Below are 27,661 nucleotides of genomic sequence, written 5' to 3' on the forward strand. Positions count from 1 at the left end.
CTCTTGCTTGGAGCAACAACGTGCTGCTAAACACGTGGATAAGGGTCCAATTCCCGGCATGAAGGAGGGTACCACATCTCGTGGTTCCCAGCCCATCTAGACGGCTCAGTTAAGCCGCTCGGATGTAATCGCAGCGAGGAGGCCCACCGGATAGCGCGCGATTTCATGTACCGCGCTGTCCCGGATAGCCAGGCTCGTAATGAGGTCGCCATGTACAAAGATCCGTTATGTACTTTCCACGAAATTGTTTCCCACTACCATCTGGCTAGGAGAAAATTCCCCTCCCCCTCTGAACCCCCCAAAAATCGCACCATCTCCCGCTAAAGGGGACCATGAGGCAATGCGAAACAGCGTTTCGGCATGGAGAGCTCGCGTTTTAGAGGGGGAGTGTAGAGGGGGGAGGAGGAAGTGGAGAGGGAGAGTGGAGGGGGAGAGGGTGCGTGTGGAGAGGGATTGCGCATGCGCAGTAAGGGTGGTCACACCGCACACCGTCACCACCTGATTGAACTCCGCTATAAGATATTCACATCTAATAAAGAGACCCCAATCTAGGACACTCATACTTCTGCAAACCCGTTCGTATCCCACTCCTCGGTAGCCTAATAGGATTGACTCTGACCACCCACAGTCGTGCCCGAAATGTGGCCATGACTCATGCTCTTCTGAACATAAGCTCTGGCTGTGCCCAGCCCTTAACACCTCTCCACCCGTCACGAAGGAGAAATGAGAGGAAGCCCCGAAGAGCAGCACACTCCACACAACTTCAGGCCGTCCAGAGGGCCCATGACATCACGGCGGGACATCGGCTCCCGGTCCCATAGTGGACGAAGTCGCCAACTTGATCTTGGGGAGCCTCCGGCTCTCTAGACCTGAGTTCATCAGGACTAAAATAATGTTCTTGTCATGCCATGTTTTTCACCCTTGATACAGCGACGGAAAAGTTGCTGAGGCCTTGAAGGAGTTTCATACACCTTCTAAGAGATTTAGGCTGCAGAAATATTCCTTATTCCTGATTTTCTTGCTTTTCCGAATTGCTTATATGCGTGTTGTCTTATATAACAATTCTTAATTTTTTGAATTTTTGTTTAATTATTATTTCTATTATATTTTCAGAGACGAAATATAACTTATATAAAAATTTCTTTTAGAACTACCCGGTTCTTGACTAATGTAGAGGGCGCTAAGCGCCATGCTTTCTATATATGGTTGAGGGGAATAAAGCAATGGGCATTCGTTCGGTCATCACGGCTCGGACTCACTTGTGTAGACGCGCCTAGCGTCTGTCAGCTACCGGTATCGTGCATGGTGTCAGAAGTGGCCGCCGTTCGCTGTCTGTAATGGCGGGCAAGCCCGACGCTGCGTTTGCCGGGGTACCTGGGCTCCGACAGCCACCGAACTTCGACTTCAACGACCCAAGTGCGTGGTCCACCTGGATTGAGCAGTTCGAGGACTATGCCTACGCTACAGGAATGCACCGAGCTACCGACGAGGATCGGGTACGAACGCTTTTTTACTGCATGGGTGTTGAAGCTCGACGCGTGTTAGCGTCTTTCAACTTGACAGTCTTTCTGTGGCAATGAAGGGAAACCTACAGAGCCACAATGCACGTATCCTACCGCTAATGAATGTAGTCTCACAATTGCGTCCGTATTTTCTGCGTGAGATATATAAAATACTTCTTAATTTTCTACATGTAGCTTTTTGAGACGGAACGCAGCGCACACGAGCGAGATATTTGTATTTCTTTTACTTTGTACCTTGTCACTTTGCGTTTTTGCGTGCTTGAAAAAGTCGTGCCTTTTACTCGTACCTTGGACGCTAAGCAGCGTTTGCGTCGAAATGCAACGCTAGCCATCACTTTCCACGGTGTTAAGAGACGCGCGCCAAACCAGACTACTTCGCGTAGCAGTACATGTGCAGACGCTCCGCCCCCGTAGCTTTCCCTTGATTGCCACAGAAAGTTGTCCCCGAGTATACAGTTATCGTTTTCACAAGGGGACGCAGGAAGCAGACGAAAGCGTCGATGCTTTTTATTCCGCGTTGCGAAACATGGTCAAAAGATGCAACTATGGCTCAGCGTCCGTGGAGGATAGGCTTGTTCGAGACCAATTTATCGCCGGCTTGTTGGACAGCAAGTTATCAGAACAACTCTGCCGCACCTCTGACGTGACTGCATGCACCAGCATGCACGGCTGCATGAAGATGCCGAAAGAGAAGAAATTGAACGCGAGAACCAGTTATCTGGGCCAGTCGACGTTGATGCGGCTGAACACAAGCTAGTGAAAAGACAATCCCATAAGCCAACGTCAGCATCAAGAGAAACCGCTTTTTATGAGGCGACGCACGGATCGTGTCACTTCTGTGGACGTGAAGTGCATCAGCGGGAATTTTGTCCTGCCAAGAAAGCCGTTTGCAATTGTTGCAAAAAACGAGGCTGATCCCTCCGTCATAGGAATCGGTACGACACGAAAGTGAAACGTGTCTTCACAGAAGTTGTGCTTATCGTGTAGTGATATATGAGCGCTTCTACATTGTCTATTGGTGTTTGGCAGCTATAGCACCGTTTGACGTCGATGCACCCATGTTGACGCCTAGTGGCATGTCTCCATTGCGACGACTAACGCCCATGATCATGATTAAACCGTTGTGGCAGCTGAAGTTGTGAACATATATTTGGAATCAGCGAATCGTGAATCGCGCAAAAAGATGACATCAACAAGCTCATAATCAACACTGGTACCCCATATGCACTTCTTCGAAACGTCGTCAGTTAAGGAGAGAAGCGGCAGTGTGTGCTTACTAGTAATGGGTTACCGACGCCTGTGTTCAACTTCATGCACACACTACCACACTGCGCTTCAGCAACACCGGAGGCAGAGGTTCGTCGCTTGAGCCGCAAACGCGGGCGTACCGCTGGGCTCTGTCTCACTCCACCAAGGCACGCCATTCGCCCGTCGAAATCGTGTCCTTTTTGCAACGCGTATTGCAGCAGTTTTGTTAGTCGGTGCTCTCGCAATCGAAGCACTCGGCGACGGAGAAATCGCGTTGGTGCATGTGGAAGCTGCACTACTCCGATGAGCCAGCGCACGCTAACACGAAGCGGGAGGCAAAGAACGTAACTGCGTCTAGAGTGCCTCGGCGACGACAGCGCAGCCAGTGTCCCTCGCTGGTATCGAGACGCTCTAACCATGACCTCCGATATCGCAGGCAATCTCGGAGTAAGCGCTAGTAAATGTCGATCGTGACGCATTACTTCTTTTCACATCTCACAGACGGCGGCACCGCCCCGCCTCTACACCGCCAACAGAGACCACCGTGCGAAAGAGGAAGTGTGAAATATAAAAGGCGCGTTCGTGGCGTGTCCGTCATCTGGCAAATTGGCTTGGTCGGTTGAGCGTCGGGCGCTTACCGTAGCGGCCGCAAGGTCGTGGGTTCGATTCCCAACGGCGGATATTTTTCTTAGTTTATTTCTTTCTCACGCGTTGGCGTCCATTTTATCAGATAAACGTCATAACCATGACGGAAGTGCTTGGTGGACCCCGTATAAAACACTTTCGTGTTAAAAGTAAGGGCACTTTGAAGCAGTTTGTCCACTGTGCGAACGCTGCTTAGCTAAGCAGTCACATGCCATCGAGATGCATGCTGTCAAGACCAATCCTGAAGCTAACGCTAAGTTCGTTTGGGTTCACGTGAACGGCGTCCCGCTCAAGTTCAAGGTCGACTCAGGAGCGGAACTTACCGTCGTTCCAAGCACTTTTCCGGGAGTACCATCTCAGCTCGAAAAACCGGAGGGTCATCTAACAGGTCCTGGATGAATGTGTCTGGCCAATTCAAAGCTACGTTGGAGTGGAAGAGCCGCACCTGCGTACAGCCAGTGTATGTCATGCCTTCGCAGCCGACGCCTATGCTAGGCTACCCTGCTGTACTCGCATTGGGAGTTGTGAAATTCGTCGACGCCGCACAGAGACTTTAAAAGCCAGCCAGCTCATCAAGAGACGCCACCCTTAGCCAGGATATCTTTGAGGGACTTGGTACCGTAGGGGAGGAGTACACTATTAAACTCAGCCAAATGCCAAGCCATTTGCGCTCAGTGTACGTCGCAGAATTCCCATTCCTCTGTACGACCACGTGACGCAAGAGGTGGACCAGATGGAAAAAAATTATAGCATATCCACGGATGAATGATGAAGAGCTTGGGCGAAGCTCCTGAAGCAATCATGTGTACACCGTGAAATGTTCAGTGGTTTCGCCCAGCAGTAGTCAAAGCGATATGCCGCTTTGATTATTTTTCATGAAGCAATCATGTGTACACCGTGAAATGTTCAGTGGTTTCGCCCAGCAGTAATCAAAGCGACACGCCGCTTTGATTATTTTTCCTTTTTCCGTTTTTTCCTTCTTTTTTATTTGTCTATATGTTTAATTTCTTAATATGTTTTTTTTTATTTTGTTTATTTTTTATTTTTATTTATTTTTTATTTTTATTTTATTTTTTACTTTTTTGCACTTATTCTTTATTTTTTTTTTTTTTTCTATCTCTATGGGACAGCGCCATCTAGTATATCGTCACCCAACTGCAGTTTGCATGCATCTCTATGGGACAGCGCCAGCTATTATACTGTTCGGGAGTTACGCCTGACATGGGACAAGGTTAGACTAAGAGGAGCTGCGCCCCTAAAACAAGGGGTCATCAGGCGCATTACGGAGCCGACGCTATGGTGTGCAGGTCTGTTCGCAGCACCGAAGGCATCAGGCGGCATCCGAATATGTGTGCACTTAACAAAGCTCAACAAGGAAGTTCTCCGTGAAAGGCACGTGCTTCCAACGGTCGAATGGGTTCTCGGGCAACTGGGCGACGCAAAGGTGTTCTCCAAACTCGACGCGACAGCAGGATTTCACCAAGTGCGATTGTCCCAAGAATGCCAAGAGTACACCACATTCATCACGCCATTCGGACGCTACAGCTACTGTCGTCTACCTTTCGACCAGACCTCGGCACCGGACTATTTTCAGCGAGAAATGGCTCGCATTCTACAAGGACAACCGAACGTGGTCAACATGATAGACGACACTTATCCATGAAGGACACCAGAGAATTAGCCGATGCCGGCTGAGAGCACAGAATTTCTTGTGGTGGTACGGACTTTCGAAGCAAATAGGGGATAGAGTCAGTCGCTGGAGGCAGTGCGCAGCCATACGAGCGCAACGAAGTGAGCCATTGGTTGTAACGAAAACTCCAGCGCAACCATGCCAAGAAGAGGGAATGGACTTATTTAGTCACAGAGGACACATCTACCTACTAGTAGTTGATTATCGTTCTCGCTACGCTGAAGTCATCTACATGCGAAGCACCAACTCCGAGGCGGTCGTCAATGCTGTCAAAAGCATTTTCGCTCGTTCTTGTCCTTTACGGTTAACCCGCGTTCGCGTAGTCTATCTTTAAGTCATCTTCCCGTCCGACCCATATATTTCCACAGGTAACCAGAGCTTATAAACCACCTCTCGTGCACAATAATAGGAGGGTTGCGATGGTTCTTGGAGCTTCCCAGAGCTGGCTTACGGTTAGGGTCTGTTAAGCAACATATCCTGCCCAGTTTTTGGGGCGCTGAATTACGTCTAGGGGTTATTTTGTAAACTTAGCACGAAAGAATTTCGTTTCTAAAACAATATACCGCTCGTTTCATAGCCGATCCCCGGCGGCGGGTTGCACCAGGGTACTGAAGAACAGCCGACCAACCAACATTGAGTAGTCGGGGCCTGGAGCTTGGCCATAAAATGTGTTAACTCTTCTGGCTGCTTCTGGCTGCTTCTGGCTCCTTGCGCCCCTCTTACAAAATACGCACAAGTTGTGTAGTGTTTAATCGCTTATTTATGCAGAGATATGAATATTATATGATTATGATTATATGATCTACTCGACTATTTATGCAGATGTGGCAGGTGATCGTGCTGTACTGGATCTCGGTAGGCTGGTGCGACAGCATCTACATTCGCCACCTGGAAGCGGTCAGGCAGAACGCCACTGTGAGTTTTCATCTTGGACGTCAAGAGCAGTGCTTATGGTCGCAGCGTACTGTCATACGCTGTGAAAGTGGGAACGTTTTTTTGTATTCCATCTCCTTCAGTCATATCACGTATTTTAAAGCAGTTGTCTGATTTCATTTTTGTCTTTTAGTTTTTTATCTGTCTTTTGATGCATAGCGCCGAGCCAAGTTAAACGGGGCGAGATGCGTTATCTTTATTCGCTACAAATTAGTGCAACCATTCTACCTATCTTTTTAGGACTTGGCTCGCCAGGTTCTTAAGCTGGGGCAATGTCCCGCGCCGTAAGCGTAACCTTTGTTCCAGAGGCGACCGCTACAGGCGCAGCTCGCGCGAAAGCCTCTTCTTCCTCTTGTTCTTCGAGCGCCTTGATGATATTAACGCAGGCAAAACCACATATAGCATAGCCAACTGTAGCATGCGCACGCTCGCACGTTCGGCCACAGCTGCAAAGTCGCGACCGCTTGTGGTTCGACAATAACCTGTCCACGATCGTTACTATAACAACGTGTGACGTCTTTATATGACAGTAGAGGAATTTTTCGGAGCATTCACGGTTTACCCGATTATCTCCGAGCGAGCTCCTCAATCATCATCCTATTCGTGGATATGGCGTGATTTTTAAAATTTTTTTTTTTCTCGCAGGAAGCCGACAGACCTTGGCTAATAACAGTGAGCCAGACGATGCGCGAGAGGCCGACTGAGTGGTTTCTTGCTGCACTGTTCAACTCGGCGGTGCGCACCGCTGTATACGGGAGATGGGTCCGCCGAGTTGGCGCTATAATACTCAACAACGAGCTCGGCCATCTACGCGAGGTGGGTCGTCATCTACGCGAGGTGGGTCCACCGAGTTGGCGACACCATCATCCAGAACCAGCTCGGGCTGGGCCCGCTGTTGTTCGTGGTGGGGACGGCTGTGAGCACTGCAGTGGCCGTGGTGTCCCTGGTGTTGGTGGTCATCTGGGACACCCATGGACACCGCATCCACCACTACTGCGCCGCTGGCGTTTATGGCGCCGCGACCCTGTCTACGCGTTACACCACTCTGCGCGGATACGAAGCCGTCGCCACGCCAGAAGTAAGTTTTGCTTCATGTATTATTTCTGCCACTGTTGCGTGGCTAACTGTAACGGAAGCGTTAGAAATGAAACGTGTAGCCGTCACTGCCCTTCGTGCTTTCAATAAGAATAGGATTGTGTGCAGTTCCATAGCGCACAACTGTTGGCATAACTAGGCACATGAGTTTAGCCCTTACCTGCTGTGGTAGCTCGACACGAAAGGAGTCGAGCAGTTAATCTCGAGAGCGCGGGTTCGATTCCCGGCCACGGCGGCTGCATTTTGTTTGGGGCGAAACGTCACGAACACCTGTAAGCTTAGATTTAGGTGCACGTTAATGAACCCCAGGGGGTTGAATGTAATCCAAAGTTCTTCACTACGGCATGCTTCATAATTGCATTATGGTTTTGGCACGTAAAACTCCCATCAATTATTATTATTATTAATATTACTCGAAGTAGGGAACAAACCTTGACGATTATTATGCAGATCGCCCACTGCAAAGATACACCACACCGAAGTAACATTCTGCGGACTTAGAATAGGACACACACACGGCATACACGCGTACCTTTTATCCGGTGGCGAGCCACCCAGCTGTGATAAATGTGGCCAGCCACTCTCAGTCCTTCACGTCTTGTTGGAATGCCGCGAGCTTGAAGCACCTAGGAGAAAACAATTTCTAGTTCCAGTTCGACAGCAAATCCCACTACATCCAGTAATGTTGCTAGGCAAGGATCCGTTTTTTAAACATGAATATCTTTTAAGATACCTAAAAGAACTTCGTAGTTTTCACATCATATACACAGGTGATCCGTAGCACGGCCTCTCAAGAGAGGTCGATGTGGCGGCTGTTTCATTAAAAGAAAGCACCTCCCTCAGGCCCTTGGTCTCAAGGGCGTTCGTGAGGTATTCGTGCTACCTCCACACTCTATTTTAGTATCGCAAGCACTACTCATTTATGCTCATCACACATAATTCACGCCACTGTCATGATTTTAGCAATTATATGTTTTAAGCACCGTCAGTGTGAACAATTTTAGACCCTTATACAGCCACCTAACATCATCATTGATCACATCCCATACCATGACCAGTGGCACTCTTTGGCCACCACTGACCCTTGTGCCATAAAATACCATATATCAATAAAAAACATTCCGGCAATTCCCACGCACTGTAGTTATCGGTGAGATGCGAAGCAATCAGCAAGGTTGTGTTTTTTTAACGGCGAATCTGTTTGAGCCGACCGTAAAAATTCTAATGGGTACGAATTTGTACTTAAAAAAAACTATCGTCATCATGAACGGGTATGTGCCAGAGAAAATGGGCAAATCCCACTATTCACCGCTGGTCTAATAACGAAGGCAACCGACGGGCGACAAACACCAACCATGATTTCTAGACAGACGTAACCAGTAATTGAGAAAAGTTTTGATGAACCGTTGGGATTAACCCAGTGACAAACACCGCGGCCGCACGTTGCAGCTTCGCTGAAGCATCTGTACGGAGAGGGAACGGGAGAGGCAAAGGCGGCTGCGAGAAGACCCCGAAGCGATCGAAGCCCTACGCCAGTGGTCCTTAGCCATGGATGTTTTGGGGACTTCTTATAGACCGGTGGAAGCAATGAAGGGCCCCCTGCAGGAAGAGAAATAGGAAGGGGGTTTATAAATTAACGCAACAAGCAGCGTGATATAGGTGCCTTTAGTTTTTTCCCTGGCAAAGAATGGTCAAACTAAAGTGCAACGCCGACTTTACCTCAACAGCTAGTCGATAAGTTGTGCGGTCTAAACTGCTTTGAACTGCTTAATGAGGTCCCCTTAACGAATGTAATATTGCGTGGCAGAAGCGCAGACTCGCGCCAGGCGTCAAGATATGCGAATTTTCGCATCGAGTGGGTGTTTTCAAGGCCCATCCATTACAGAGCGCTCAGACATATTTAATCATCAGCAGCAGCGAAATCAACAATGTGAGCAGTTGCGTAGGTTTGCGTGTTGCCTTGCAGAGGCTTAGTGGGCCCTTCGCTGATTCGGGAAAGGAAGAATTATGTCGTAGTGGGCAATGCGCAACTATACTTGCAGTAGGCATTCTAAGAAAGTTTGAAACGACCACTGTTACACGCACAGACGTTCGTTTCCGAGCGGCGCATTTGAGGCATGCGCCGAGAACTGAAGTGAGGCTATCACTTGAGAAGGTGATGCGCGTGTGGCCCGGTTAAGTTATCGCGTTCTACACTTGATGGCGAAGCTCAAGGGTCCTTGCAAGTTTTATTTCTTTTTGTCCATAATTATAGCTCATTCGAAAACACATTCAGAGCTAGCTGACAAGGACGGATGAGAGACACCACAATGCGCTAACTTCAACAACTTTATTTCCAGGAGACATCAACTTATTTATCCATGCACAGTGCGCCGCATCAGTCAAATAACTTGCCAACCTGTACCGCTGTCTCGCCATCCCCACAACCTTTCACGTCACTGCAGAGTGCACCACCGCCTAGTTCTCTCCTCTTCCACCAATCCTTCGGCCACCCGTACCTCAGAGAAGTGGGGAGGCATCTTCGCTACGGGGCTCCCGAGGTCTGTGGGGCTGTTGTCCGGCGGGCCCGGCTCACGTGGCCCTGGCTATCTCAGAGGTTGTCATAGGAGTTCCGGAATAGGGACCTACCCCGTTTTCTTTGCACTTTGTAAAGAAATGTTTTCATCATGCTTATCCAACAGGTCAATTGATATAACACTAGATCCATTGGCCATTAAAATGTTAGCTGTACTGGCTACGTCTGGCTCCTTGCGCCCCTCTTAAAGAATAAGCCAGAATAAGCACAAGTTGTATATTGTCTACTGGATTATTTATGCAATAATGACACTAACACACACGCCACCATTGCGAGAGGGAGCTTGAGCTCGAATAATCTCTCGCACGTCTTTATCTTTGTGCTTGGGCAGAACAGTGCATGAATTATACATTGGAGCACCACCGCATTGAGAACAATGCGCAGACAAATGACCGTAATTATTCTTGTTATTTACGGTTAACCTGCGTTCGCGTAGTCGATTTTAAGTCATCTTCACGTCCGACCCATATATTTATTTCCACAGGTAACCAGAGTTCATAAACCACCTCTTGTGCACAATTAATAGGAGGGTTGCGAGGGTTCTTGGAGCTTCCCACAGCTGGCTTACGGTGCTGGTCTGTTAAGCGACATATCCTACCCAGCTTTTCCGGCGCTGAATTACGTCTAGGGGTTATTTTGTAAACTGTCTATTTCTGAGCACTTTGAGAGCACAAAACAATTTCGTTTCTAAAACAATGTACCGCTCGATTCATGGCCGCTCCCCAGCGGTCGTTTGTACCAGGGTACTGAAGAACAACCGACCAACCAACATTGGGCAGTCGGGGCCTGGAGCTTGGCCATTAAATGTGTTAACTCTTCTGGCTGCTTCGGGCTCCTTGCGCCCCTCTTACAAAATACGCACAAGTTGTGTAGTGTCTAATCGCTTATTTATGCAGAGATATGAATAATATATGAATATGATTATATGATCTACTCCATTATTTATGCAGAGAATGTGGCAGGCGGTTCTAGTGTACAAAATACGCCCAAGTTGTATAGTGTCTAATCGCTTATTTTTGCAGAGATATGAATATTATATGATTATGATTATATGATCTACTCGAGTATTCGTGCAGATAATATGGCAAGTCCTGCTCGTGTACGTGGCCTCGATCCTCTGGTGTGACAGTATTTACTTCCACCACCTGGAAGCGGTCAGGCTCAACGCCACGGTGAGTTATCATCTTCGACGCGAAGAGCACTGTTTATGGTCGCAGCGTACGGTCCTACGCCGTGAAAGTGGGAACGTTTTCTTGTATTCCACCCCCTTCATTCATGTCACGTATCTTAAAGCAGTTGTCTGATTTCTTTTGTCTGTTAGTTTTCATCTGTCTTTTGGTGCATAGCTCCGAGCCAAGTTAAACGGGCCGAGGTGATTTTTCTTTATTCGCTACAAATTATTGCAACCACTCTACCTACCTTTTTTTTCTTATTGTTGTCGCAGGAGGAGGAGCGGCCGTACTTCATCACCATCAGCGAGACTATGAGGGCATACCCCCTGCAGTGGTTGATGGCAGCAACTGCCTACTCGGTGATGCGCGTCGTCATCTACGCGAGGTGGGTCCACCTAGTTGGCGACACCATCATCCAGAACCAGCTCGGGCTGGGCCCGCTGTTGCTCGTGGTGGGGTCGGCTGTGAGCACATTGGTGGCCGTAGTGTCTCTGGAGATGGTGGTGATCTTCGACACACATCGACACCGTAACACGCACTACTTCGCCGCGGGCCTGCACGGCGTATCCATCGGTGCGAGTCGGTACAGAACTCTCCGCGGGTACGAAGCCATCACCACGCCGGAAGTAAGTTTTGCTTCATGTATTATTCCTGCCACTGTTGCGTGGCTAACTGTAACGGAAGCGTTAGAAATGTAACATGAAACCGTCACTGCCCTTCGTGCGATCAATAAGAATAGCATTGTGTGCAGTTCCATAGCGCACCACTGTTGGCATAACTATGCATACTGGTTTAGCCCTTACCTGCCGTGGTAGCTCGGCACGAAAGGAGTCGCGCAGTTAATCTCGAGAGCACAAGTTCGGTTCCAGGCCACGGCGGCTGCATTTCGTTTGGGGCAAAACGTTAATGAACCCCAGGTGGTTTAAAGTAATCCAGAGTTCTTTACTACGGCATGCTTCATAATTACGTCATGGTTTTGGCACGTAAAACTCCCATCAATTATTGTTACTATTACTTTAAGTAGAGAACAAACATTGAAGATTATTGTCGTACGAGCTTTATGGAAGATAAAAATTTCCGGCAAATCGCACGCACTGTAGTTATCAGTGCGATGCGAAGCAATCAGCAAAGTTATTGGCGTTTATTAACGGCGAATCTCTTTGAGCCGGCCGTAAAAATTTTAATCGGTAGGAGTTTGTACTTAAAAAAACTAGCATCATCATGAACGGGTATGTGCCGGAGAAATTGGTCAAATCCCACTATTCACCGCTGGTCTAATAACGAAGGCAACAGAGGGGCGGCAAACACCAACTAAGATTTCTAGACAGGCGTAACCATTATTTGAGATAAGCTTTAATAAACCGTCTGGATTAACCCAGTGATAAACACCGTGGCCGCACCTTCAAGCTTCGCTGAAGCATCTGTACGGAGAGGGAACGGGAAAGGCAAAGGCGGCTGCGAGAAGACCCCGAAGCGATTTGAAGCAATACGCCAGTGGTACTCAATCATGGATGTTTTGGGGACCCCTTGTACACAGATGGAAGTGACTAAGGACCCCCTGCAGGAAGAGAAAATGGAGGGGAGGGGGGGGGTTCATAAATTAACGCAACAAGCAGCGTCATATATGTGCCTTTAGTTTCTTCCCAGGCAAAGAATGGTCAAACTAAAGTGCAACGGCGACATTACCTCAGCAGCTAGTCAATAAGTTGTGCGGTCTGCACCCACATTGAACTGTTTCTAGTTATGTTTGCTCTTCATATATGCAAGCCTATAAAAAGTAGATCGTGTCCGTGTGCCGTAGAAAACTGCAACAAAAGCTTTAAAGCCATCCCGTGGAGAAGGGGCAACATTGGGCAGTCGGGGCCTGGAGTTTGGCCATTAAATGGGCGCAAGGAGCGTCTGGCTCCTTGCGCCCTTCTTACCAAATACGCACAAGTTGTGTAGTGTCTAATCACTTATTTATACAGAGAAATGAATACTATATGATTATGACTATATGATCCACTCGACTGTTTATGCAGAGAATGTTGAAGATCATAATCGTGTACATGGCCTCCATCTTCTGGTGCGACTGCATATATATTCGTCACCTGGAAGCAGTCGGACTGAACGCCACTGTGAGTTATCATCTTCGACGTCAAGAGCAGTGCTTATGATCGCAGCGTACGGTCGTACGCTGTGAAAGTGGGAACGTTTTCTTGTATTCCATCCCCTTCAGTCATATCACGTATCTTAAAGCAGTTGTCTGATTTTTTTTTTGTCTTTTGGTTTTTTATCTGTCTTTCGATGCATAGCGCCGAGCCAAGTTAAACGTGGCGAGATGCTTTTTCTTTATTCGCTACAAATTAGTGCAACCACTCTACCTATCTTTTTAGGAGCTGGCTCGCCAGGTTCTTAAGCTGGGGCAAAGTCCCGCGCCGTAAGCGTTACCTTAGTTCCAGAGGCGACCGCTACAGGTGCAGCTCGCGCGAAAGAGAAGTCTTCTTCCTCTTGTCCTTCAAAGCACCTTGATGATGACATTAACGCAGGCTAAACCACATACAGCATAGCCAACTGTAGGATGCCCACGCTCGCTTGTTCGGCCAGAGCTGCCAGGTCTGCGACCGCTTGTGGTTTCACAACAACCTGACCACAATCGCTACTATAACAACGTGTGACGTCTTTATATGACAGTAGAGGAATTGTACGGAGCATTCACGGTTTACCCTAGTATCTCCGAGCCAGCTCCTCAATCATCATTAACTTCGTGGATATGGCGTCATTTTTTTTTTGTCGCAGGAAGATGAGAGGCCTTGGCTCATAACAATAAGCCAGACTATGAGGGAGCGTCCCATCGACTGGTTCCTGGCCTCAGTTGTGAACTCGGTGGTGCGCACCGTGATTTACTGGAAATGGGTCCGCCGAGTTGGCACCGCCATCATCGACAACGAGCTCGGGCTGGGCCCCCTCTTGTTCGTCGTGGCCTCTGCCATAAGCACTGCCGTGGCAGTGGTGTCCCTAGTGCTGGTGGTTCTCTGGGACACGCACGGACACCGGATCGCCCACTACTGCGCCGCAGGAGTGTATGGCGCCGCGATCTTTTCCACACGTTACGCCGCACTCCGCGGGTACGAAGCAGTCGCCACGCCGCAAGTAACTTTTGCTTCATGTATTATTTCTGCCACTGTTGCGTGGCTAGCTGTAACGGAAGCGTTAGAAATGTAACGCGTAACCGTCACTGCCCATCGTGCGATCAATAAGAATAGGCTTGTGCAGTTCCATAGAGCAGAACTTTTGGCATAAGTATGCATACTGGTTTAGCCCTTACCTGCCGTGGTAGCTAGACACGAAAGGAGTCGTGCAGTTAATCTCGAGAGCGTGGGTTTGGTCCCGGCCGCGGCGGGTGCATTTCGTTTGGGGCGAAACGCCACGAACACCTGTGAGCTTAGATTTAGGTGCACGTTAATGTACCCCAGGTGGTTTAAAGTAATGCAGAGTCCTTGACTACGGCATGCTTCATAATTACATCATGGTTTTGGCACGTAAAACTCCTATCAATAGACCGATCTCACCAGATGATCTGCGCATGCGCGAGTTTCCGACAGCGGCACTGCCGCCATCTTAGTTGGAGTACTCTGAGCGCTGCTGGTGCGGCTGCTTGCTGCGTGCTTCAGGTATATTGTCGTTTGGCATGAATCCTCGGCACAGAAGACAATTGAACGCTGTGTTAAACTGTGTCCGGACCTCTCATGTATGTTATTTTACTTCAGGTTACACTGTATATCCTAGCTTTAAAAAAAACAGCAGACAACGTTTACATGTGACCAGGTCGGTCTCTTCGTGTTGATGGGCGCGCGTCGCTTCGCTGAATAAGTTTTAGGTAAAAAAAAAAAATAAAGACGAGAAGTCATGTTCCTGTCGTCATGAGAGCAAAAATCTTTAGTGAACGTCAGCACGCGAGCGATACAAGTTACAGTGTGCGGAAAATAACTTGCCCAAACGTAGAGCTCTCCGCGACTACGAAGACGGAAAAAAAAGAAACCGACGGGACGAAAAAAAAAATCACAGCATATCCACGGAGTGAATGATGACGAGTGGGCGAAGCTGCGGAGGTTCTTCGGTAAACCGTGAACCTTCCGTGAATTCTTCCCAGTACATCATCACCGACGTGATATAGGGCGCCTTTATGCTAAAGGTTCGATGAGAGTTATGACGACTTGCAGCTCACTTTAATTTTACATGTACACTGTGAATTTTCATTGTTTAGAAAACCATTGCTTTAGAAAACATCTGGCGTCTTTCGTTAAGCAGCTGGCGTCTTTTCGTTTTGCTTTAGAAACATCTGGCGTTCTTTCGTTTTGCTTTTAGAAAACATCTGGCGTCTTTCGTTGGTTTATTTCATCAATCAACGGCGTTTTGAACAAAATTTTTATTGTTTAATTACGCACAGGAGAAATCTCACCAGGCACTACCTTGGAGGTAAACAATGGCTGCTAATGGGAATGAGACAGAAGAAGTCGGCTTTTAACTAACACTTACACTTCTACTTCTACTAACGTTTCCTACTGGAACATGCCAATGGCTGCTAATGGGGAATGAGAGACAGAAGAATTTGGCTTTTAGTTAACGCGCACGCTGCGAATTTTTTATTGTTCAACAACGCACAGGAAAAATCTCCCACCGGCACCACCTTGGAGGTCAAGATCTGGTACTAGCGTTACGATTGGTTACGCACTACGACTACGAGGGACGAGCGGGTGCCGCTTTAAGGAGCTTCGCCCCTAAAAAGAAAGCTTTTTGCGCTTATTTTTTGTTCAAGCGGTATTTTCAATGTACATACGTACTCTGTGTTGTGAGCGCAAGACTTCGCGCACAGTGATGCGTTAAACGTGAATGAATATGAGATGGTCACCGTGAAGCAGGTTAGAAGTGCGCCCGCGGGGCGACGTCTGGCCGCATGCCGTTTGCAAAAGGTTAACGTCACGGAAATCTTGTGAACTGCAAAATATTTCCTGCTGCACAAGGGATGGATGAGTCAGTCAGAGGTTTTGGCGACACGCAATGTCGCGGATGAGCAGTAGCCTGCTCAGGCCGGCGGCGGCAGCCTCAGCTGATTGCTCGGCGCCGATATCGTCGCTAGGCCTATACCGCTTCGAAGCTCGCAGTGTATAGGTATGTATACGTACGTTAAACGCCGCCTACGCTTATATAAGAAGCTTAAGCTTTGCTACCGCTGTTGCTGCTTTACGCTGCGTTCGCGATAATATTGTTACGTAAAATGACACGAGGCGTGACTCTTTACAAGTGTATTTACACTGATGTGCACAGCATCGAGCAAGATGGAGGACAGCACCCACAGCAGACAGCCAGGCCAGTCCTCTTTGTCGTCTTCTGTACGCAGAATGTCTGGCTCTTGATGGGTTAGCTACGTAGCATTACCCCCGGCGGTAAAAGCGCCGTCTCGGTGCGCTTTAACCATGTTCTTCAGAAGGAGGGCGGTATTGTGTTAGCCGACTGACGTGCACTACGTCACTGGGCGTGTTTGCAGGCGGGCTAGTCTCGGAAACGGGAACGATCTCGCAGGTGACGTCCGTTACCTGGCGGACGATACGGTACGGACCCACGTAGCGGGATAACAACTTCTCGGACAGACCAGCACGACGAACCGGGCACCACAGGAGAACTAGGGAACCAGGCGAGAAACGAACGTCGACATGCCTGCTGTCGTAGAGGGTCTTCTGGGCTGCTTGTGAAGCCGACAGCCTGGAGCGGGCTATCTGACGCGCGTGGTCGGCACGAGCGATAGCATCCCGTGCGTATTCGCTCGGCGGAGATGTAGTAGCCGGAAGTAGGGTGTCCAGTGGTAACGTCGGATCACGGCCATAGAGCATATAAAAAGGGGAGTAACCGTTATGAGAATAGGGAAATCCCAGTGGCGAAGTTGGCTGCGATGCCGGCACGGTCGAATTTTTGCCGTGCACTCCATGGCGCGGGCTGTAAACATAAGTTTGGCTTGTGTAACAGGTATCGTTCACGTTAGACACTTCACAGTCGTGATCGCTTTTGATCGAAGGTCTGTTTAGGTGTCGCTATATATTTAAGCGATCTCTGTTTTGCCCGGAAAACACGTTCTATATAGGCACGGGGTCCCAATTTGTTTCTTTGCCCCCCAAAAGCTGGAAAAGCTGTGCCCACGCATTTACAACACCCGTAAACGTGGATGCCAGAAGAACCACCAAGCGCCGTTGGTGATGTGTTCCACTGAAGTGTCGTATTCTATTCCCATGTCATGTGGGATGTTCTACGTTGGCGGAACTGGGCGCTGTGTCAATGACCGTTTGGGGGTACACGCACAAAAAATTGAAAAAAAAAAATACACGACAAGTACGCACTTTTAGCTGCGCATGTCAGTAAGTGCACAGGATCTGTGGCCCGCGGTTTGAAGAGGTGTCTCCTTTTCCTTGGTCGGCTGTTTTGCATTGTTGGCATTGTGAGTTGTTCAAACCTTGTTATCCACCCCCTCTCTCTTTTCCAAGCTTCACTTTGGCATATATAAGGTGTGTCATTCTGCCATTAACTCCAGTTGTAAGTCAGTGGTTGTGTGTCCGTGTCGCTGATTCTTCCACGTTTCCTCGTTAAGAGTTCCGTTGCTACGCTGAACGCTCTCTCTCAATGCATGCGCTGGAGGGAAGGGCGGTATTAAAACGTGGCAACACGTTGCGCGCCATCTAGTAGTTGCGCAGTGCTTCGATGCTAGTCCTCTATGAAGCATCGCGTTTCGGTGTTGCTGGCGCTCGGTTATGGCGTTACAGATAAGGCCAAGCAAAAGATGAAGAAATAGGTGAAGAATAGATGAAAAAATAGATGAGAATCGAAAATAAATAGGTGAGAAAATCGATGAAGAAATAGGTTGAGGAAACAGGACGGCTGTGCCCACACATTTGCAACACCCGTAAACGTGGATGCCAGAAGAACCACCAAGCGCCGTTGGTCAAGTGTTCCACCGAAGTGGTGTATTGCATTCCCATGTCATGTGAGATGTTCTACGTTGACAAAACTGGGCGCTGTGTCAATGAACGTTTGGCGGAACATGCACAAAAATTGAAAAAGCTAGACGACAAGTACGCACCTTTAGCTGCGCATGTCAGTAAGTGCACATGATCTGTGGCCCGCGGTTTGAAGAGGTGTCTCCTTTTCCTTGGTCAACTGTTTTGCGTTGTTGGCGCTGTGTGTTGTTGAAACCTTCTTATTCACACCCTTATTTTTTTCCATGCTTCACCCAGTGTTCTACGTTAACAGTTGCGCAGTGCTTCGGTGCTAGTTTCCATGTCCTCTATGAAGAGTCGCGCTTCGCTATTGCTGGCGCTCGGTTAAGGCGTTACAAGTAAGGCCAAGGAAAAGATGAAGAAATAGGTGAAAAATGGATGAGAAAACAGATGATTATCGAAAAGAAATATATGAGGAAATAGATGAAGAGATACGTTGAAGAAACAGGATGAGGGTTCCTTTAGAGCGCTCGCATATTTTACAGCGAAAGCTGTTGAGATCACAACAGGCGATTATGGTGCCGTAGTTGTCCGCCGCCGCCGGTGTCTATCGCGCGAAATTAAAAAAAATGAATTGAGAGAAAATTTCTAGGACTGGATGGGATTCGAACTCGGGCCCTCTGCGACGCAGTAGAGTATTGGCGCCATGGCAGGCGTCATGTCGGGCAAGGAAACGTGTTAACATGTGTAATATAGCGGGGTAAAATGGTAAACTGAAAACCAGGCGTCACACAATGTGAATTGCGCAAAGAGCGGGTCGTTGGATGCTTCCAACTCATTACAAAGGGTTCAGGCATGATTCTTCATCGTCACCTGGCGGTGCGCTTCGTTACGTGCGGACAAGGATCTCACGGAATAAAAATTGAGCTCGGCCCTCAAGAGCTCGGCGCCCTCAACTTTGGGCTGTCCAGAGAGCCTGCGATGCGGCGGTTAGGCTAGGTCTAACTGTCCCCACGTGGGAGCGCCCCGCGCTGTCACCCTATAAGAGGTTGCACTTCTCAGGATGCTTTGAATAAAGTTCTTCCTACCGTACCATACCGTACCAGCCACATCGCAAGCAAAGTGCACATAATCCCTTACAGATGTGCAGAGGGAACACGCTTCGCCACACAATGACAAATAATGGAATAGTGGGTGCTTTTCTACTTCATAAAAATTACGATCATTTATGACGTAGTGGGTGTACCTTTGCATGTGTACCTGTATTGTTGCCCCCAAGATAGTCTACAAGGGGCTCTTGAAAGGCCGCTGTTCCAGCTTTCGCTGTGGCTGTGTTGCGTGCGCTGCGCAGGCCTAGCGATTTTTTTCGGAATGAGAACTGCCCTAGAACACTGGTTACAAGTTGATTTTGAAAAAAAAAAGTTATAATACAAGAAAATGTACTCAATTACCCAGAACGTTAGTTTCGAGAAAGTGATCGATTATATCACAAAATTACAGTAAGATGTAAGCGACTACAAGTAATCGATTAATTGTAACGCGTAACGTAGAACTCTGCACAGCACTCATGATGTTAAGCAGTGATTTGCAAGAAAAAAGGACCACGACAGATGAGAGAACACGCAGAAAGCGGCAGCACAGACACCAGTGCGCGTAGTCCGCAGTTCGTTGCAAGAATCTGGTTTTTGCCCTGTGCCTTCCGTCTGGCAGTGCTAGCCAGCGCCGCTCGTAGCCACGACAGCGTGGAGGAACAGTCTTTTTTTTCTTTTTTTTACAAAGTTCCGTCATGTAGCACGGCTCTATGGGGAACTTTTCCTCTAGAGTCTTTACTAACTCTGTTCGCGTGGCGAGCAACTTTTAGAAGACTATGGGCCCCGTCTCCATTTCGACCATCTCCACCGGAGGCGCTGTTCGCGAACAGCGCCTCCGGTTCGCGAACTTGGAAAAGTTCCATCGTTATATTCAGGCTAACTCTTTTGTTGTCTGATTTGATTGTACATTGTAGTCTCTCTTTTATACGTTCTCTTTTCGTTTCCTTCTTTTTATAATGACGTAATACTTCGAAATATTATGTAAAACTTTATTTGTTCCATTTTTGGTCAAGTCCCCAATGCGGGCGCTAGCCGGATTAGAGCATAATCATCGTCGTAACCGCAAAGGGACCATCTCACTGTTAACTAGAAGGAAAATGGGCGAAAAGGTCCTGCTAGTGTACGTTTTGTCGTTTATAGGATGCTTCTATTCCTACCAGACTGGCGCCCCCCGCGTCCGAGCATATGTGAGTGACCATGCACCACTGACGTTCATAGCAATATTTAATAATATACAAATACAGTGATTATGAGGCACGCCGAAATGGCGGGTGCCGGAAATTTTCGGCCAACTGAGGTTCTTTAACGTGCACCTGCAACTTACAACAAGTAGATTGGACCCAGCATTCTCGCTTCCATCGAAACCGCGACCTACGGGTCAGCTGCCGGTCACCGGCCGTAACCACTGGGCCACCGCGGTGGAATTATAATAATGTTTATTAAAGCGAAAGCCTGATATGTCTCGTGAGCCAATAAACTTTCGATATTGGGCGATACCTGGCGACGTGCCTCGAGACCTTGTTCAGTGGCGGCGTCGACACGAATGGTGCAAAAACAAAACATTTCGACAGATCCCACGTACCGTGGGAATCAATGTTATGCGAAGCATGTGCGGAATGGCGACTGTTGCGTAATTTCTCACATTGAGCGAAACGTTACGGAATGACACTAGAGAAATATGGATGTGGTATACGCACACTCTTATGTTGGAGAGTCGCATATCTATAATATAACCAGTTGCTTACAGTTGCGTAACGATGGCAACATCAACATGGGTGTTACCAACTCAAGACGGGGTAAGCTGATATGTAGTGCTTATATTCTTCAATACTGGATAGCGCGAATCCGAACAGGACAGAGAAGGAACACAGATGCACAGGACAGGCGTTACTCGCAACTAAGCTTCATTCAGGAAAGTTTCCCTAGATATATGCACAGCCGAGTGGCACGCGCAGGCGCACTGCACGTACGTTACAGTCACAGTTACAGTTGTTATGCTTATATTGTCGTTCTTGTTCTGCGCGAAAAAAATGTAACAGGGGGACGACACGCGAACACAGACGTCCGTGTCGTCCCCCTGATACATTTTTTTAGCGCAGAACAAGAACGATGCAGTACCAACTAGCCCCCATTGAATCCTTATACTTGTCCGTTATGACGGAGAACACACGCACGTTTCACGAACACGTGTGCATGTGTAGAAGGGGTTCTTATCAGTTCTTAAATAAGGTCATAATCACCGTGATCAGTGAGCACCAGCAGCTGGATGAGACTTGTTAATCGGATGCGTTCGTGATCGCGGCTCAAGTCTAAGTGTAGTAAAGGGCGAGGTATAGTGCAGCTGGTGGAAATCCTCGATGCGTCTTACGATGAAATGATCTATAATGCCTCCTGTCATGGACGTGGCAGCGAGGAATTTTGATGCTCTGTCCACATCCAAGCCGTCTTTTACGCAGTATAAGGACCAAGCGTTGTTGGGTCTTGATAAATCAATGTTGATGTCACCGGTAATGATGAGAGGCTTGGTTCTCTTAGCAGATTTATTGTAGGAAACATTGACCCCGGTTTTTGCGTAATCCACGTGGTTCACGTTGCGGACCACGTGGACGAGTGGATGATACCTGAGCGTCTTCCAGGGGTGTTCTGTCTACAGCTTCCTCACTTTCCTTGCGTCCGCCGCGGCGGTGTAGCGGTTAAGGGGCTGGGCTGCTCACCCGAAGGTCGCGGGTTCGATCCCGGACACTGAGGCCGCCTTTCGATGGAGGCAAAATGCTAGATGCCCGTGGTCTGTGCGATCTCGGTACACGTTAAAGAATACCCGATGGTCAAAATTTTCGGAGCCCTTCGCTACGGCGTCTCTCATAATCATATCGTGGTTTTGGGACATAAAATCCCAAGAATTACTATTTTATCACATTCCTTGCGTGTCAGTGTGTGTGTTCGCTGTTACTGTGATGGTTGAGGCTGTATCACCTGTGGAACATATCCGCTTTACATTAACTCCGGTTTACGGGTATGTGCCACACGTGCCTGAGAGAAAGGGTTTCATAACGTAGGCGACAGGTATTTTGAGGTATTCAGGTCATGACCAGTGAATCGTGTTCGTCATACACTGATCACCTGCTATGTCAATTTTGGTATACTATGGAGACGACCAAGAGAGCGCCCAGACGTAGGCGGCTAGATAGATAGATAGATAGATAGATAGATAGATAGATAGATAGATAGATAGATAGATAGATAGATGGATAGATGGATAGATGGATAGATGGATAGATAGATAGATAGATAGATAGATAGATAGATAGATAGATAGATAGATAGATAGATAGATAGATAGATAGATAGATAGATAGATAGATAGATAGATAGATAGCAACGGCCACAGTGCGTGAGGTTCGCTAAGAAATGCTTCGCATTTAAAAGCTAATAAAGGTCGTTTAAATGTCACATCATGCTCAAGGGCACGTAGTATGCGTGCCGCCGGCGTACCGAAAGTTACATGACCTCCGTGCCACATGACGTCACAGATCGACAACATTTGTGACGTCATCATAGCGTCATGATGACGTCACGGATCAATACAATCGACTGAGGACAAATATATGGCATTCGCGTTCGAATCATCTTAGGCGAACGCATAAAGGTGTGCAAAGACTGGAATGCTTTTTTGTGTTCCTTTTATTAGTCACAGTGTCGATCATTTTAAAGAAGTTGTAATGCTTTCGCTTATTTGCCTTGTGGTTGCTTATTTCTGTCAGTCATCTGTAAGAGGTATCCAGACGGTATCGCTTTATGTGCTCCAAGCTAATGTAGCCGCACTCGGTGCCTTTTTTGCTGTCCAGGAGGCCATCCTCATCCCGACCATGTCTTCGACCATGCAGCGAAGTTACGTCGGCTGGCTGTGCAGCGCGGTCGTGTACGCAGCGTCCAGGTCGTGGCTGGGCATCCTCGTGATGGACAGCTTCTTCCGGCGTGCGGTGAACAACCCCCACGCCCTGGATATCATGCGTGCCGCGGCCTTCTTTATGCTATTGACTCTCGTCTCCGCGTGCTCTCTTCCGTACGTGGTCATGAGGGACACCCGGTCTTTTGCCATAGACCACTGCTCGTTGGTAGTCATTTTGTTCGTTTTCGCGGACTGGGCAAGGACCTACGGTGCCGAGGCTCTTGGAGAAGCTCACCTTCCGGAGGTAAGAATATTTATCAATTATTCTTGGCACGGCTGTACTGGTCGCCGTAGCTGCATATGTCGTCATTGTACCCCGTGTGCTCTGTAATAATGACATTGCGTGGGACTTAATACACTAACTATGCATACAACGTTATGAAGTAAAACAGAAAACTGATCACGACGCTCGTCCCGGTGCAGTCATTCGCTCAATATAGATATCTATAATATAGATGCTTCGTGGCAGATCTTCTGCGCTGTGGGAATTCGTGTCACTCGTACCAGATATCAAAGCTTTGGTGCATTGGTTGACTTTGAGCCAAGTGTCAGAATGAAGTCAAATACAACGTCGCCCCTTGCGTCCCAGTGGACGCGTGAGTGAACGTTAGGGAGAGATGAACCTCTCCAGCGAGCGGTCGTGCTATAGTCTTGAAAAACACATTAAGCGTTACTGGGTTCGGGCAACTATGACTAGCACTGGAAAATGTGGGCTAGTGCTTGACAGAGAAGCTAATTTGGGTTAACTGTCGCCTGCTGTTGCCTGATGTTAAATAGCGCAGGTTAATATTGGCTATGGTCGCATTCTGCTAGCTGAAATACATATTACGTATAAGCTACTCTGACTCTGCGAACTACTCTGGCTTTGCGTTGCTTGGCCCTACGGGAACGCGCCATCGAATGCTTCTTATGGGAGGCACAACAATTTGGCAGACAGATAGTCTCCACGTTACAAGCAACCGCAGCGCTTGAATACAAGTAATGACACTTCGTCCTACTATACAGAATTAACCATCATACCGTTGTTGCCGTGTCTCCTAAGCCCATGTAATGCACACCACTGGATTTACATAGAAAATGTTGATGTTCCTCGTGAATCTTGGCTCAGTCTAAATGTGCACTGTATGCTTGTTGACTGCTATGCATAACACGCATTCCTATTGTGAGCAGCAGAATTTTATTAGAAATCGGCTCTGCTTCCTTTGCAGCAATCACTGTTTCTGTACCCTTAAAGAAACTCATCATATGATCAAACTCAAATGTGGTTACAAAAATGAAGTAACGTGAATTAAGAGAGAGACGTATGTGTTCTACGTTTGTTACGCATAGCACGCATGAAAAAAGATACAACCAGTAGACATACGGCAATATGTTGGGGCAGTTTTGTGTTGCAATGCAAAAAGAAAAAAAAAGCTACGGAGAGAAAGAAAAGATGGGGGCATATGTTTCACAAAAATTGACAGTAAACTAACACAATGCCGTAGAGGTCTAATGTATAAAGTTCATTGTAAATGAGGTCGCTTCTGCATATGTACGTCAGGGATTGATCATAAGCAGTATAATACCCCGTTGCACCTTTGCGACTGCATGTACAATGAAATTTTATAAATTCGCATTTGTAACAGTTAAACCAAAACAAAAGTAATAGGAATGCATAATTTCTACTTGTAATGCTGGCTATGCATGCAAGATGAATGCCGTACGTGTTGATTCTCCTAATATCGATACCCGTATAGTACATGGAACCTGCACAATATTTTCTTCCTTTGATAACACATAGTTTCAGATAAAAGAACAAGTTATAAAGGTAAAACAAATTGTGGTTCATGTAATGTCACAATAAATATTTTCTGCTGAAGAGACAGAACCTGGGAATAAATGCCACAGTGCACAGAAATAATCTTGAACTGTCTTGTAACTTGTAAGGTGGCAGAACAATGTTTCGAACCGCGAGCATTAAATTCATTCTACAAAGGACGCTTTTTTTCCCTTGTGCCGATCCATATCGATGAAGTCCTTCTCACGCCCACCAGGCACACGCAACAAGGCTGTGAAGCGAATTTCATGAAACTGTATAGTCACTACGGCAGCAACATTATGCAAGTATGAGGAAAATTTTTAGACGTGTAAGCAGCACCAGAAAAAAGACGAGGCACATGAAAATAGCTCTTTAGCCTTTTTTTTCTGGTGGTGCTTAGGCGTCCTGAATTTTTTCTTCAAAATTATGTACCAACTAGCCCAGCAACAAGTTCTTCAAAATTATGCAACTAGTTCGCTTTTATCGCTCTATGCAGGAAGCCTGGCTGGAACAAGCTTACGGTTGGCTGGCCTGGCTGACAGGCTACTTCTCTCTAGGCGCCTGGTGTTGTTTCGCAACGCACATTATCGTCGATTTTGATGGCAGTAAGTTCTTTGCCGTTGTACTGAAATAAGATGATGCAGTTGAATCACGTGGGATTTCAAGTCTGACTTTGTCGTCCTTAGGACGGTAAAAACGTTGCGGCTCTTTCTTGGTATTCTCATTTTTTGCCGTCGAACACCGCAAAGGCCCACAGAGTTGTGAAAATCAGCTTCACTTGCGTGAGAACGGAAAAAAGAACCTCCATGGGAATGAAATAATCATTGCATTGCGCTCGCATACGCGCGCTTGGACAGGCGCCATTCGACGATAGCGAAAAACCGCGGTCACAAGTCTGGCACGATGAACGGCCAGAAAAGCGATTCGTGGCAGGGACACTAATGCGTGCCATTGCCATTACATTTAGAAGCGTTCATTCTGTTTGCCGTTAGCGCTCAAGTAGAGTGCCAGAAGATATCACTCATAGATAGCATAGGCAGCAGAGGCAAAGAATGGTAAACTAAAGTGCAACGCCGACTCTACCTCAACCGCTAGTCAATAAGTTGTGCTGTCTGCACCCACATTGAACCTGTTTCTAGTTATGTTTGCTCTACATATATGCAAGCCTATAAAAAGTAGATCGTGTCCGTATGTCGTAGAAAACAGCAACAAAAGCTTTAAAGCCATCTCATGGAGAAGGGGCAGCATTGGCAGTCGGGGCCTGGAGCTTGGCCATTAAATGGGCGCAAGGAGCGTCTGGCTCCTTGCGCCCTTCTTACAAAATACGCACAAGTTGTGTAGCGTCTAATCACTTATTTATACAGAGATATGAATACTATATGATTATGATCATATGATCCACTCGACTATTTATGCAGAGAATGCGGAAGACCATAATCGTGTACATGGCATCCATCCTCTGGTGCGACAGCATATATGTTCCTCACCTGGAAGCAGTCAGACTGAACGCCACTGTGAGTTATCATCTTCGACGTCAAGAGCAGTGCTTAAGGTCGCAGCGTACGGTCGTACGCTGTGAAAGTGGGAACGGTTTCTTGTATTCCATCCCCTTCAGTCATATCACGTATCTTAAAGCACATGTCTGATTTTTCTGTCTTTTAGTTTTTTATCTGTATTTTGATGCATAGCGCCGAGCCAAGTGAAACGCGGCGAGATGCTTTTTCTTTATTCGCTACAAATTAGTGCAACCACTCTACCTACCTTTTTAGGAACAGGCTCGCCAGGTTCTTAAGCTGGGGCAAAGTCCCGCGCCGTAAGCGTAACCTTAGTTTCAGAGGCGACCGCTACAGGCGCACGCTCGCGCGAAAGAGAAGTCTTCTTCCTCTTGTTCTTCAAACGCCTTGATGATGACATGAACGCAGGCAAAACCACATATAGCATAGCCAACTGTAGCATGCGCACGCTCGCACGTTCGGCCACAGCTGCAAGGTCTGCGACCGCTTGTGGTTTGACAACAACCTGACCACAATCGCTACTATAAGAACGTGTGACGTCTTTATATGACAGTAGAGGAATTGTACGGAGCATTCACGGTTTACCCGATTATCTCCGAGCCAGCTCCTCAATCATCATTCACTTCGTGGATATGGCGGGATTTTTTTTTGTCGCAGGAAGATGAGAGGCCTTGGCTCATAACAATAAGCCAGACTATAAGGGAACGTCCCATCGAGTGGTTCCTGGCCGCAGTTGTGAACTCGGTGGTGCGCACCGTGATTTACTGGAAATGGGTCCGCCGAGTTGGCACTGCCATCTTCGACAACGAGCTTGGGCTGGGCCCCCTCTTGTTCGTCGTGGCCTCTGCCGTAAGCACTGCCGTGGCAGTGGTGTCCCTGGTGCTGGTGGTTGTCTCGGACACGCACGGACACCGGATCGCCCACTACTGCGCCGCAGCAGTGTATGGCGCCGCGATCTTTTCCACACGTTACGCCGCACTCCGCGGGTTCGAAGCAGTCGCCACGCCGCAAGTACGTTTCGCTTCATGTATTGTTTCTGCCACTGGTGCGTGGCTATCTGTAACGGAAGCGATAGAAATGTAACGCGTAACCGCCACTGCTCATCGTGCGATCAATAAGAAAAGGATTGTGTGCAGTTCCATAGAGCAGAACTGTTGGCATAACTATGCATACTGGTTTAGCCCTTACCTGCCGTGGCAGCTCGACACGAAAGGAGTCGCGAAGTTAATCTCGAGGGCGCGGGTTCGGTTCCCGGCCGCGGCGGCTGCATTTCATTTGGGGCGAAACGCCACGAACACCTGTGAGCTTAGATTTAGGTGCACGTTAATGAACCCCAGGTGGTTGAAAGTAATGCAGAGTCCTTGGCTACGGCATGCTTCAGAATTAGATCATGGTTATGGCACGTAAAACTCCTATCAATAGACCGATCTCACCAGATGATCTGCGCATGCGCGAGTTTCCGA

At 47.8% G+C, this 27,661-nt stretch overlaps 1 protein-coding gene across 2 annotated transcripts in view; it reads left to right on the forward strand.

Moving 5' to 3' along the window:
- Positions 1-27,661, forward strand: part of LOC119394326 (uncharacterized) — a 145,398-nt gene that overhangs the window by 64,932 nt on the left and 52,805 nt on the right. Inside the window, exons 4-5 of one of the 2 annotated variants that reach the window (XM_049415746.1) lie at positions 13,660-14,013; positions 22,783-23,130. In XM_049415746.1, the coding sequence (XP_049271703.1) occupies positions 13,660-14,013; positions 22,783-23,130 (702 nt within the window). The remainder of the gene's footprint in view (positions 1-13,659; positions 14,014-22,782; positions 23,131-27,661) is intronic. The other variant, XM_049415747.1, reaches the window with a different exon arrangement.

Source organism: Rhipicephalus sanguineus, chromosome 5 (genome assembly GCF_013339695.2).
Source record: "Rhipicephalus sanguineus isolate Rsan-2018 chromosome 5, BIME_Rsan_1.4, whole genome shotgun sequence".
Lineage (NCBI taxonomy): Eukaryota > Metazoa > Arthropoda > Arachnida > Ixodida > Ixodidae > Rhipicephalus > Rhipicephalus sanguineus.